General features: G+C 37.9%; 1 protein-coding gene across 1 annotated transcript in view; it reads left to right on the top strand.

Annotated features, from left to right (window-relative positions):
- The window catches only part of itga10 (integrin, alpha 10), a 50,597-nt gene that overhangs the window by 21,852 nt on the left and 13,425 nt on the right, over positions 1-15,320 (top strand). Inside the window, exons 8-14 of the mRNA XM_081389833.1 lie at positions 4,118-4,268; positions 9,902-10,067; positions 12,757-12,830; positions 12,950-13,094; positions 13,207-13,355; positions 14,672-14,815; positions 15,114-15,317. Of these exons, the coding sequence (XP_081245959.1) occupies positions 4,118-4,268; positions 9,902-10,067; positions 12,757-12,830; positions 12,950-13,094; positions 13,207-13,355; positions 14,672-14,815; positions 15,114-15,317 (1,033 nt within the window). The remainder of the gene's footprint in view (positions 1-4,117; positions 4,269-9,901; positions 10,068-12,756; positions 12,831-12,949; positions 13,095-13,206; positions 13,356-14,671; positions 14,816-15,113; positions 15,318-15,320) is intronic.

The following is a 15,320-nucleotide window of genomic DNA, read 5'->3' as shown; positions in this document are numbered from 1 at the left end:
CATGTCATAACTTATTGATCATATCATTTTTTACAGTGTATATTTATACTTACAGTAAGCTACAGTTAAAATGCATGAATGTCTTAAAATGAATGAATTAAACCATATTTTACAGTAATATAGGACAAAAACACTATTCAAGCAAAATTTCGGGATCTACAGTACACGACTACTACAGCAACAGCAATAATAACAATAATAATAATAACAACAATAAGCAATTATATTTAAAACAATAAAACAACATTTTATCTATTTTATTTCTGAAGCATTTCTCAAACAAATGACTTTTGTGAGCCTTTCTTTTTAGTAAATCAAACACTCAGTTTAAGTGTGTGGTTAGCAATGAAATGTTCTAGTCAAACATCTCTGTCAGTGCTGATCACAATCCTTCATTTTGTATTCTCCACAGAAGTTGAAGGGTTTCATGGACCTTTTTTTATTTATAGCAGGTCCTTCAGCTCTTTTACTGTGTGAGGGATTGTTTATGTGTTTGTGGTGTGTGTCTTTGTTTCTACACAATTAAATATTCATTTAAGACTTTCCATTCTCTAGAAGGGACACAAGGGAAGGGTAGTTGAAGTGATAGCAGTAGTTGGGTGAGGAAGGTTGTGATAACATTCAGGTTTGCTGATGCAGAAAGAGGAGAGAGCTGGCTCAGCAGAGCCGCAGGTGTGGTCACCATTCAGTAGACTTTGCCTTCGCCCGTGCAGCTGTTCAAACACACATAGCCATGTTCAGACATACACACACACACACACACACACACACACACACACACACACACACACACACGAACGTGAGAGAATTCAAATATAGTAATTAATTCAAACACACAGTAAAATGAAAGAGAGTGTGAGTTAAAAACCACATAAGTCCAGATGTAGCACTCAATAAAAGCGCAGCAGCCTTTAAATAACACCAGCCTCGGCAATTAACAGACTTATTTGCTCAAATCACTTTCCCTGCAACTTTCTTTCTTTCTTTCTTTCTTTCTTTCTTTCTTTCTTTCTTTCTTTCTTTCTTTCTTTCTTTCTTTCTTTCTTTCTTTCTTTCTTTCTTTCTTTCTTTCTTCTTTCTTGCTTTCTTGCTTTCTTGCTTTCTTGCTTTCTTTCTTGCTTTCTTTTTTGCTTTGAAAATAAAAATGTATGAGTTTAATGCAATTAGTTTAACAGTTTTTAACTTACTTAAGCAGGATTTAAGTACATATTATATTTCAATTCATAATTATTGTCTTTGAAATATTGTTACTGAAAGTGTACTGCCAATTGAATGTTACTGACAAGCATTTATGGTAAGCTAAAATCTACTTTAATGTCATTTCTATTGAAACCTGTACGTTATGTATTTAAATATTTTTGTAACAATGAAGTTGCAATTTAATAAATTTAAAATAAATGAACTGTAAATGTTATATTGAATAACACTTCAATAACACAATACTTTCATTTCATTTCATTGATTGAGTGCACATTCAATACAATTGAGCGCACATTTTCTTGCTTGCTTTCTTTCTAAATCCCTTTCTAAATCTGCATTCATAACTCATTAAATCCCAGTCTGAAACATCTGTGTAACAAATTTTTCTAATAATCGAGCCTTGTTTCAAGATGTCTGTCCCTCACAACAACTTGTGTATAAATATCGTCATGAAACAAACATTTTTCTCCACCATTAAAACCTGCCCTCTATTTTTCACATACCACATCAAAACAGTCCCTTGCTCTTTTGTCATGACCTCCTTTTGTCTCTTTGTGTGGAAAATCAGAGAACCATTTTTCGCATTATTTGATACCATGTCATTCACAGATGATATTTTCAAAAATATTTGTTTCTCCTCTCCTCTCCTCTCCTCTCCTCTCCTCTCCTCTCCTCTCCTCTCCTCTCCTCTCCTCTCCTCTCCTCTCCTCTCCTCTCCTCTCCTCTCCTCTCCTCTCCTCTCCTCTCCTCCTCCACTGGATGTAATTAGGCGGAAGGCTGCTGGTTGTTTTTAAACTCTGCACTTTTGCGGAAAGCCACATAGTTATATTTAGCTAGAGTCTGGACGACCGCCTGAAAATCACTAAGTTGACTAACGCTGGCTGTGCCACAAAACTTACATCTTGAAAAATGCTGGTCACCCTCACACAAGCAGCACAGAAACCTGCATGTTATAAATGCTGCATGTTAGTTTGTGTTTGTGTTTGTGTGAATTTTAATAAGAAATATGGACAGTTTTCAGATAGATATACATCTTCAAATTGAAGGAATTATACAGGGGCCCCTAAAAAGTATTTGGAAACTTAAAGGGATACTTCACCTCTGGGAAGATGAATGTGTATTTAAAATAGGTCATTTAAGTAGAAGAAATGTGAAGAAATTTTTGAATTTGGAGCTTTCTAGACTGAGAAAAGCCAGAAAATGTATTTTTGGCCTATGTGGATAAAAGACAACAACTCCCAGAATGCACTTGCTTCGCTGCCTTAGGAGGCCACGCCTACCGGTAAGGGAGCGCAGTTGAAAACAAAAAGGCTAGCCTACATGATGAGTTTGCCAGGGATTTAGAGTTCGCCCCAAAATGTCCGGGATTCGGCTTTTGCGTTCTACAGTCGCCATTCATTCATTGTTTACTGTGGCGAGCAGGACGAGGCTGACGGCCGCGGGAGAACGGCGCGAGGCCGGTGGCGTCATTACATACTGAGACGCGCCGGGTCTCGCATCGTTCTTTTCTTAGTAATGGTAAAACGCACATCAACCGATCACTTGTTTAGCGTTCATGTAAACACTACATTCAGATTCACCAATCGGAATGAATTCAGTTAGATTGAAACAAGAGGTGTTCATGTAAACAATGAATTGGGACCACAGAAAGCAAAAGCCGAATCCCGGACATTTTGAACGATCTCGCCCGCCGCACAAGTCCGGGAAAAGGAGGATGTAACCCCTACTTACTCAGCTTTCTCCTACTATTCAGCTTTCTCCACAGAACAAGAGCCTGCTAGCTTAGCTTCCAAAGAAAGACGGCTGACACTGTACATTATGTGAGTGAGATCCCACCCTCTATGGGTGGGCTGAAAACATGCGGAACAACGCCATCTACTGGCTGTAGTCTTTAGCCTCTGGCCAGAAAATCCTCCGATGACGCAAAATGGCGATTTTTGCATCATCGGAGGATTTTTTACAGACAAAAAATGCATAAATCTCTTGTCTCAGGGGGATATGAGGGTGGAAAGCATGGTAATTCGAAAATACTACAGGTTTTCTACTAATACAAAGCTTAATGCTAAATCCTGAAGTATCCCTTTAAGCTGCACTTAAAGTCCCCGTGAACCGGAAGTTGCAAACGACTTTTCTCCAGTGTTATGACGTATTTCCCAGTGAAACGGAATATTGAACAGAGGGCAGGGTTTTACTCTAGCGCTCCTCCTCTCCATCTCTGCTCATAGCAGACTAACGGTTTGAGGGGAGTGGTTACGCGTTGCCCAAACCAATTCCTCAAACCTACGTCATCGGAGAAGGTCCTCCAATGCAGAGGGGAGGGGCATTTTCAGATTTTGATTAAAGATTACCATGGTAAAAAAATTTTTTTTAAAATATTTTCTTGCACGGATTAATTGTTCACCACAAGACTAGTAATATGCGCTAACAAAGTAAATAGGGTCAATTTTGATTTCATGGGGACTTTAAAATGTATATTTTGTTATACTCTATAACAAAATACTAAACCATACTACATTTATTTTACTTAAATATAGAACAAAAAACTATTGAAGCAACACTTTTGGGGCCACTCTACATAACTCTAACTGAATTGTTATTTATTCCTGTGATGGCAAAGCTGAATTTTCAGTATGATTACTCCAGTCTTTAGTGTCACATGATCCTTCAGAAATCATTCTAATATGCTGATTTTCTGCTCAAGAAACATTTCTAATTATTATTGGTGATAAAAAGTTGTGCTGCTTAATTTTTTTTTTCCAGAATTCTTTGATAAATTGAAAGTTAAAGAAAGCAGCGTTTATTTGAAATAATTGAAATCAAAATTGCTTCATCAAAATTGCTGAAATTTCTTGAAAAACATGTTACTGACCCAAATGCTTGTGTTTAACTGTCCTATCTCTTTCTCACTCACTTCTAGCACGGAGGCCTTCAGTCCAGACAGAGGAGCAAGGGAAGGGGCCACTAAAGTGATGATAGTCGTGACAGATGGAGAGTCCCATGACGGGGAAGACCTTCCTGAGGCTCTGTCTGAATGTGAGAAACGTAACATCACCAGATATGCCATCGCTGTGAGTACAAATACACATTCATACCATAATTAAACCTGACCCCTGATGTAGGCTGGAAAAACCTACAACCCCTCCTAAAAAACAGCGAGCATCAGAGTCTATGCCTGAATATCAGATCTCCACTTAAACTGACCATAATTGGCACTGCTCTATTTTCAGTGTCTCTGCTCAGCTCCACCCGGTTCTCTCACTCTCTGTCTGTGCCTGAATGATAAAGCTGTCTTCCCTCATTCTTTAAACAATCATAACCACGTTATTTCTGCTCAGAAATAGACTCAAACGGGGTTCCTTACCATCAGAGGAATGAACCACACCCTAAAACCTCTCCACACTGACACCCTGCCCCTCTGGGCTGGTCAGTAGGCAGACTGCGCCCCTTTGCTGCCACCCTTAACCACAATAGCACAGGAAAAAGACTGAGCGACACTGCCTCCACCAGAGCCTGGGGTGTCAGTGTAGCCAAAATGGATTTTTCCCCTTTAGTAATCTATTTATCTATATCTTAAATAACACAAATACATACTAGCAAACTCAAAGGGTGTGTTTGTTCTCACAATTTTCTGCCTATATTCATGAGCTCATCATGAACTGTTAATTATGGATAGTGGGGTCTATTTTGCATTAGTTTCAAATTTATTACATAATATAGTATCTGGTCTAAGGGGACATTTAAAATTGACATTTTCTGAAGAAAATGTGAGTGATGCTTGCCGTGGCAAAACTCGTCACTAGGCAGTTACTATGGTCTTTTACGTGATTGCTAGAACGCTAGCTCTCAAGTCTGTGCAATATTCTGATCGGGGTGGCGCTAAGACAGATTGACAGCTTGCCTACCCTGTCAGATCCATGGAAATACATTATTTTTTAATAATAAAATTTTCTTAACGATTAACATTATTTTAAATGTGATTTATTTTGTCATGCATTAGCACTCTATCCTAATATTACATAGGGCTGCCAATTCCCACGCATTCAGTGTGACTGATTTTCTCAAGCCAAACGTATATATTTTCTCACACAGTGAAAAAAAACAACATTGCGGAGCATAGAGAACACTGACAACACACCGACAAAAAAGACAGAGTCACTTTTGAAATGAAACGAACTTTCAGCTTTCAAATTATGTCAATTTTATTCTACAAATAATGAATGTTTTAATGTGTTGTGACAGATCGATGTATCGTCTCAGTTCAAGTGGCATGTGAACCGATCATCTCGTCCTCTTTTACTACTTGTTACAGGACCAAATAAACATGAATGAACATCAGAAGGTATTTTGAAAGATACAGTACAACTTACTGAAATGTATCATGTAATCGCCCAATCCGCTGCGGGAAGAAGTCAATAAAGCAGCTTGTAAACTATATGTCAGATGCTATGCTACATAATACATATTCAGGCAGATAGCAAAGTTGAACCATCGTTTTAAAGAGGATATGGAATTGTGAGAAATCAGCCATATTACAAAGTGAAACATGGGTAAGTTTTTAGTCTGGCAAGCCGTGGCATGGTTATGCAATATTTGCATAACGTGTACATAGGGACTGTACATAGGTCACATACAGTAAATGTACTGTATTCGCAATGGTAGGTTGTCGATACAGGACTCAGACATTGTGATTTCGCTTAGTAATATAGCGGTTGTCAGCACTCAGCTTTGATCTCGATCCTCTCCTGGTTTGTTTTTGTTTTCATTTTTCCACATGTCAGCTTCTGTTATGACTAGATGCTTAGAAACCAAAAACCAGTAGCATGCCTCATATTCACATGCTTTGGACAGTCACGGAAACACCATGCGTGATACAAACAGTAGTTTCAGCGTTTGAGGGGGGAAATGTCAAACGGTAACAGAAAACGTGACAATTGGAGTGAAAAAGAGACAGTTTCAAGAGGTAACATACGAATACCTAGGATTAATTGTTAACCCTGGTTAAATTATGAGCAATGTGAAATGTGAATCAAGATAACCCACTAAGTGTGAAAATCACTTTTGTCTGGACACCCGGACACCCCTTTAGACTCAGGGCTGTTTGTGGATCTGACTAAGGACTCTACGGCCCAAATGTTTGAGTTGATTAATAAAGCTCTGTTGATTTGAATTCCTCTCTCTCTGTTACAGAACCTGACAGTGCTAAAGTCATAGGAGTTTATAGTGCCTCGCAGGGAGCGGTCTGACCAATTTTTTCTCTCAAATTAAGCCAATTGAATTATTCCTGCCCACTCACACTTTGAGAGGTCCATCCATCATTCAGTGTCTGCGTCCGCCACTGGTTCTGGTGTTGAGATATGGCATGTTCATGTTGCTATACGGTTGCTAGGGTACTTTAAATGGTTGTTAGGGTGTGGCTACACAATGACCATAGTGATACAGTAGTTTCCAACCAAAACAAAAACCCAACCCCTGTGTCTCTATGATGTTGTGGTACTGCTGTTCTGATATGCTTATTTATGCTGCCGTACAGTTGCTAAGGTGCTGTAAATGGTTGCTAGGGTGTGGATAGACTGTTACCAGGGTGAAACTAATTGACTGGATGTCAGCCTGAATCAAAGGAGCCAATCTCTTCTTAATGATAATCTGATGCTGTAAGTGGTTGCTAAGGCGTGGCAATGAAGTTTAAATGTCACTATTTATTGGCTGCTTGCTAAACCGAGTGATGAGTAATGAGCCCACCATCAAGACGCTACAACATCCATGATGTCACAAAAATCTGTCCAATGTTAAGTCTAACAGATTTTTCGCCCGAGTCTTCGCCCGCTGTGCACACATCATACACCCGATCATAGCACACTTCTCAATAAGCCGCATGATTTTACACCTTGTTCATTGGTCTAACCAGTGCGGGACGAGTTACGTGCCAAAGTTTATACGGAAAAAAGAATAATAAGCAAATGAGATAGTAGTAGTGATGCTTCATTTCGCAAGCACCACTACAACACCTATTTTATATAGAGCATATTCACATATTCACATTGACTCAACCAGAGTTAACTGCCTGCCTAACCAATTGAGGACGGGTTATTTTAAACTCGCAAACTTGAAAGCAGTCTTTATTTTAGCATTTCTGTTTGGTGTCACTAGTGGTTCAGAAATTAGACACTTTAAAATAGTCTGACAGTGGAACTTATGTTTAACAGATATTGGTTTCCTTTCATCAGGCTGTTCATAATTGCAGTCATATCTTGTAATGTCTGCAGGCAAACAAAAAATTTTCTTCTTTTTTTCCTACAATCAGAGATCAGTCCAACAGAACCTATTTTTCACAGGAGGAAAGCTGATAGTTTGGTCTAACTCATGGAGGATTCATGGAGAGCTCTTGCATATTTTAATTGTGGTATTTGTAATAAGACCACGGTAACCACATGTAAAACCATCCATTGCTCATCATTACCATGCATAGATGTGGCTAAAGTTTCTAAAATAAAAAAAATGACATTTGTTATTAAAAAAAGAGTAGTTTAGACATTCAGAATGTATAAATACAAGTACCAATAAATGTTGTTCGGTGTTATTTTAGTATTATTTACTGTATATCATATGAGGCCTATCTATCAATATTTTTAATTAGCTTTTTTTTCACTCTCATTTTAGTTTAAATTTGAGTAATTGTATGTGCTTTTGTCATTTTTATTAGTTTTTTTTATTTCTATTTCTTTTTTATCTTTTTTATTTTATTTTATTTAGCTTAATTATTTTATTTCAGTTAGTTGCCAACTTTCATTTCTATTTCATTTATTTTATTTCTACTTTATTTCAATTAACGGAAACAAATTCTTAATAGTTTTAGTTAACAACACTGATTCTGTATAATAAATGTCAGACTGTCTCAAAGTTTTCCATTTTAAATACCCCTGAACAATTCAACATTTCTACTGTACTCTTGCTCATTGGAACGGAGGAGAGCATGTAAACCTGCTCCTGAATGAGCCCATGTTTTCCTCTCTTACACAAACAGTGCCAGAATGGTGTCTGGATTTGCCGAGTCATCTGGGTAATATGTCTTTTTGCATCTCCTCAGGGGAACTGTGGAATAAAATTATGACAGCTGGTTTTGATGCTCCGCCAGGCAATGCATAGCTTTCATGTTTTGATGTGTTTTATGTTCTCCATTTCCCCTTTAGAACTAGGGAACGGATGGAAAAGTAAAGCACTCGCGGGAGAGTAGAGAAACAACCTCACTGTATTGGTCGTGTGGCTCAGCCAGGATATGTTTTAGACATTACAGGATAGAGATGCTGGGAATGTGAGCATGGTGGGTGGGGAAGTGGGTGGAAGTTCAGAACAAGATACTAGGAATGTGCAACAATTACCTCGGCAAAATAAAGCAGATTAGTACTAAAATGCAATAAATATTATAGGTTTGATTGCTGAATGATTGCCTATTAACTCAAATACTGTAAACCAAGTACTAGTTGGGACTGAGAACATGCTTGGAAAGTTTTCAACAATTGCTGTCTGATTGTTTTTGAGAGCAGGAACGCACCCCAGCCTCAGATGAGACCCAAATAAAAATCCTCAGATCTCTGTCCAGGGTGCTGAGCCATCATCTATTGATAGCATGAACACTCCTCACTTCCAAGGCATCAAGGTTTGGCTGGGTAGCATGGACCAATTCACCCTTGCTGGTAGATGCTGTAACTGCACCAATTTGTGGGCAAAAAGAATCCTTCTCTTTTGACGGCCATTTAAATGTAGCTGTGTAACCTTTTTGCCTTTATTGGGATGGGTTAGTATAGAGAATTGACAGGAATCAAAGAGGGAATGAGAATGGGACATGATCAGGAAAGGACCACAACTCAGGTCGGCTGAATAGCAACTGAGCTACATGTTATAGCACTTTCCATGAGGCTGTTGGCACCGACCAATAATATAGTAAATTTGGCGGATTATTGTGAGGGCTCTTAAAACTTTGCAAACTGTAAACTATGAGATAAAGTCACATTGATATAAGATATAAAGTCATTTTGCGATTATATAAATTTAAAATTGTGAGATATAGTCAACTTTGTGAGATATAAAGTCACACTGAGAGATATAGTCACAATTGTGAGATATAAACTCACACTCAGAAATAAAATCACACTGTTAGATATAAAGTCACACTGTGACAAAAAGTCAGATTGTGAGATTATTATCCTTCAGTATCCCAATAATTCCAGACCTTGGTCATAAATTTGAAAGATGATGACCAATACATGACTGGACAAAAAAAAAAAAATCTGATTTCTCATATTGATTAGTTGGAGTTTATCAAGTCAGCATACATGGTCTTGTTGGGAAAGATATAAGTGCATGTCAATGGAGAGTGAACTCATGATCTGGCACCAATGGTTTTCAAGGTTTGTCATTAGTGGTGTGCTGCCAGTGGGTGTGAGTGATATTCTCTCTGTTTCCTCTGCGTAGGTGTTTTGTTTCTAGGATGATTTTCCTTTGAGTCCTGTATCACTTTAGTAATTGATCTATCAGATCATCTGCTTTCGCCCCAATGGTGTGGAGGAGGTGTTGGCTCTCCCGATGAGAAAATCTCTGTTGTTATTCCTCTCCCTCTACTATGTGACTTGTCTCGAACATGACTCTGAGGAATCAACATTTCTGATTAATTTTCAATAAACGATTGACTCTCTCTCTTCCACAGGTATTAGGTCACTACATCCGCAGACAGCAGGATCCAGAGACATTTATCAATGAGATTAAGTACATTGCCAGTGACCCAGATGAGAAATACTTCTTCAATGTGACGGATGAAGCTGCACTAAATGACATTGTAGATGCATTGGGAGATCGCATTTTTAGTCTAGAGGGTAAGCACGTTCATTCTCAATGGCCAGAGAAAAAAAAAAACAGATATCCTTCCCTTGAAGAGCAACACTCATGGTAAGCTGAAGTTTAATAGTTTCTAAAAAAAATACCAACGTGTTTCGACTTAAGAGCCTTCCTTAAGGTATACAACAGACAAAATACATGAACATTTTAGGAAAACATCTCCATATTAAGTTACTCACAAGCTCCACTCAAGACTTGAGTGAGACACTGATTGGTTAAAAAGGTTAATTATGAAATGAAACAATCACCTAATCAGTTAATGAACTCAGCAAATTTAACCAATCAGTGTGATATCTTGAGTGGAGCTTGTCAGCTGTTGTTAATTTTCTTTGTATGAGTTACTTAATATGGAGATGTTTTCCTAAAATGTTCATGTATTGTGTCTGTTCTATAGACCTTATGTAGCCCCACCCCTTTTCAGCGCTGCGCTCGGTGTCTTTTGACTTCCGGTCTGTATTTTCACTGCGATCTTGCATATAAATGAATGAACGGCTCGTTTTAATATCTTCCCGGTCTACTGACATTTGTTAAGACATCTGCTTTAAACATTACAATCCTCATGTTAACTTCACATTAAGTAAATCCACTTCAAAAGCTAATTACTCCTGGACAGCAATGCCATAGAAATATACAGAGCGACTGCAAAAACGGAAGTTCAAAGACAATATTCTAAAGATGGCGGCGCCCTCGTTTCTCTGGCGCATGAGGTCTATACCCTGAGGAAGATTCTTAAGCTGAAATGCACTGTTGTTTTTTAAAAACTATTAAACTTCCCCTTACCACGAGTGTTGCTGGATTCCCCTTTGTACATTTATATTGTCTGCTTCCACGCACCCTGTGAGCTGGTAAAGTTGAGCCAGATCTAACCTTACTAGTACTTCCCTTGAAGAGCAACAGTGGTTCTTTGACCTAAAAAGGACAGAAATATCAGATTTCCTTTTCATTAAGGATGTTGATGTTGTTGTTTTTTCAACATATTCAGACACGTTTACCACACTTGACAATGTACGCAAGTACACAAGCAGCATTTATTTAATTCATACATTTTATGTGTGTCCTAAGTCCCGAAATAATTTTGGGGCTATTGTATAACATCTGATAGCAGAACTGATATTGACCATGGGCAAAAAATTTTGTCACTCATTTAGACATAAAGTGCCTATGAACCTTGTATTATATGAGTGAATATGTTGCGAGATATTTTACCAAAAAATTTAATGTAATAGGTGACATAGACATCATAAAAAATAGGGAAAAAGACAGGACAAGATGTCTTTTCATAAAAATGATTTCCATAAGAACAGGGTGTGATGCTTGTGCCATCTAAATTCTGAGGAAAGCCATGCAGGAAGAAGGGTGGAAGGGAGGAGACGAATGACCTTAAAGTTGGCACAGCTGTGCATCCACAGGACACATTGGTTAGATAAACAGGAAGAAATATGATTAGCCAAGGCTATGCACTAACTAGAATTCACATTGCAAGTAGGTCTATATTGTACATTCAAATATCTTGTACTGCCATCCTGTATTGATAATGTTTACCTTAGCAATCCTTAGCTATGTTTTAGACATTTTTAAGACGAGTTTCCCAGTGTACTCTTTTCTTGAACTTTTATTGTCCAGTTCAACAGATTTCTGCACAATTACAGATTTTTTGTAATGTTTTTGAAAGAAGACTCTTAAGCCCGGGACACACCAAGCCGACTGTGTTGTCGCCTCTCGTCGGCTGCGTCTCGGCCAAAAAGCGCGTTTGAACACACCAAAAGACCTAAAGGCGACCGTCACCTAGCACATGCGTTCTGCGCCTGTGTTCAAGGAAATAGTCTATTTTCTTTATTCAAAAAGGGAATCTGAAATTAGGACTGCAGATATACAAACCATAAACAAACCAGCACTTGCTTACCGTTGGGAATATCAGTCATGCTTATCACTTGCTTCGTTCCAGCTGTCTCATGTTATTAAGAAAATATTTGTGCATTCGAGTGCTCAGGTAAAATGATGTCAAATTATAACACTTATGCTTTTATTCTCGTGCACTGCCTCATTCTAAGCTGAACAGCCAATCAGAGTGCTCTCTCTCACCAACTGCCCGGCGCTGATTCAACATGCTGAATCTGCCAAAAAAAAACTTGACTGTGTCCGACTAGAGCCAACGATGCGGAACACACCGTAAAAACTAAGCTGACTGACGCTCAAAAAACAGCCCGACATTGCCCAAAGGCCGACCGTCCACTTGGTGTGTCCCGGCCTTTATACTCACCAAGCTGCATTTATTTAATGAAAAATACCATAAAAACAGTAATAATGTGAAATAGATTACAATTTAAAACAACTAGTTTCTGTTTTAATATAATTTCAAATGCATTTTATTCTTGTGATGAAAAAGCTGCCAGGTAGATTTCACTGTCACATGATCCTTCAGAAATCACAATATGCCGACTTGCTGCTCAAGAAACATTTCTGATTATTATCAATGTTGAAAACAGTTTTGCTGCTTAATATTTTTGTGGAAACTGATACATTTTACACGATTCTTTGACGAATAGAAAGTTCAAAAGAACAGCATTTATTTTAAAGAAAACGTCTTTACTGTCACTTTTGATCAGTTTAATGCTTCCTATTAATTTACAGTGTGTAATTCAATGATAACGTGTTGTGCTGTTACAGGAACCCTGGGATACAATGAAAGTGCCTTTCTCATGGAGATGTCTCAGATTGGTTTTTCGACACACATTTTGGATGTGAGTCTAAATTAACTTTATGTCCACGTGTACTTAAGCCTATTCAAATATTTGAAATGACAAACTGAGTATAGAACATGCAATCATGCTATATTGTGCTATATAATTTTGGACTGTAGGATGGCATCTTGTTTGGCATGGTGGGAGCATATGACTGGGAGGGAGGCGTCCTGAAGAAGAGCAAAGAAGGGCAGATTAGGCCCTCACGAGAGGCCTTCGAGAAAGAGTTCCCACTGGAGCTGAAGAACCATGCAGCCTACCTAGGTAATCAATCACCAAATAATCAATCCATCAAGTTTTTCTCTTAAAATAACATTTGCAGCAATGTATTCATATTTAGCGATGGTCAGATTCTCTGTATGTACATCTGTTGCAGGTTACACTGTGTCATCGGTGGTTGTAGGTGACTGGACGAGGTTGTATGTTGCTGGTGCACCCAGATTCAAGCACAAAGGAAAGGTCATCTTGTTTGACCTCACCCCTGAAGGCGATGTCATAATCACACAGGCCTTAAATGGAGAACAGGTGGCGATCTCTCCTTCATCGCTCTATTTATTTACATTGACACCCTCCCCCTTGACACACATTGAGACAATCAGCACTCTGATTGGTACAGCACAGAATAGATCTCTATCAAACCCTTGCGTGAAGTCCAATTCTTTGAGTTTTGCAATATCCTTCTTTTCTTAGTTGATCTTTAATTGCTTTTCCTCTCTCTGTCCTTCTTCTTTTACCCCACATTCCTGCTCTCTCACAATTAATGAGTTTATTTTTATATTAAAGAAAAGCAAACGGGTTTCATTTTCTCAGGCCGCTCCTAAAATCAAAGTGATTCTCAGAACAAAATCCAGAGTCAGGGTTCCCACAGTCATGGAAAACCTGGATAAATCAGGGGACTTGGGTTTCTAAGGCCTGGAAAAGTCATAGAAATTAATAAAATCTTAAACATTTCTATAATAAATATATTTTGTCTAAAATATTGCTTGCTTGCAAACTTTGATTTGTGAAAAAGTTGTTGTTGAGTCGGTTCTTTTCGCTGTATCATTCAGATTGGTTCACATATTAGTTTGAATGATTAATTTAGCGAATCAGTCTAAATCAAAAAAAAAAAATATTTATTCTTAACACTCACAAATGAGTAGAAGGTCAATGAAAGTTATGAATATTAGGGATGCACAATATATTTGTGCATATGCCTATTTTTCTTTTTCTATCTATATTGTGAATATCTACCAGACAATAGGAATTTTAAAAGGAAATTGAAATTATAATGCTGAAATACAGTTTGAAGTAACTGTTTTTTTATTTGTATATATTTAAATATATTCTATTCTATTTAAAATGTAATTTATTCCTGTGATGGCAAAGTTACATTTTCAGCATCATTAATCCAGTCTTCAGTGTCACATGGTCCTTCGGAAATCATTCTAATGCTGATTTGTTGCTCAATAAACATTTCAAATTATTATAAGTGTTGAAAACAATATTTTTGTGTAAACTGTCATATATGTTTTCAGGATTCTTTGATGAACATAAAGTTAAAAAGAACAACATTTATTTGTAACAGAAATCTTTTGTAACATTATAAATGTCTTTACGGTTCAGTCTTTACATATTTCAATTAATACATCCTTGCTGAATAAAAGTATGCACTCACCCCAAACTTTGGACAGTGTTTATATTTCAATATTGTCATTTATCAGTTTTCGGCCATAACATCAAAATAATTATTGCCTTGTTATATCCACCAGAGTTTTAATACCGGTGTATCCCTAATGAAAATACATTCAAGAAGTGTGGAAATCTTCAGATTGCCTAACATCTTTTCTCTCTCTGTCCAGATTGGCTCATATTTTGGGAGTGAGGTGTGCGTGGTGGATGTGGATCAGGACGGAATAACAGATATCCTGCTTATAGCTGCTCCAATGTTCCTGGGAGCAGGAAACAAAGAAACAGGCAAAGTCTATATCTACTGTCTGGATGGGGTGAGAACCACAGTGGCAGTACTGTTTGTGTGATTTACATGTGAATGTGAGAGACATACAGAGTGAAAAAATAAACATCAAGGGTATTGTCATGATCCCAGCCTGTGTTCTTGGGTGAACATGGGCTGGGATCATGACATATATTCACCAGGGCAAATCCCCTTCATGCTAAACAATTTATTCCTCTTTTTAGTCTTAAACTTTACCCTTTCAGTTATAAAAGTCTAAATATTATAAATAAAGTGAATGCTATATCTGTAACTCTCACTCTGTCTCACTATCTGCCTCTCTCTACCAGGATGGTTTTGCACCTAACGGTACGCTGCATTCTCAGCAGAAGGCACAGGATGCACGCTTTGGTTATGCTATGGCTGTAGCCACTGACTTAAACCATGATGGATACTCTGACCTGCTCGTGGGAGCTCCGCTAGAGGATGACCACCAGGGAGCTCTTTACATCTACCATGGCGACGAATACTACATCATACCACAGTACAAACAAGTA

This window comes from Scardinius erythrophthalmus, assembly GCF_964197995.2.
Source record: "Scardinius erythrophthalmus genome assembly, chromosome: 16".
NCBI classification, from domain to species: Eukaryota; Metazoa; Chordata; class Actinopteri; order Cypriniformes; family Leuciscidae; genus Scardinius; species Scardinius erythrophthalmus.
This window is presented reverse-complemented; position numbering and strand designations above follow the sequence as displayed.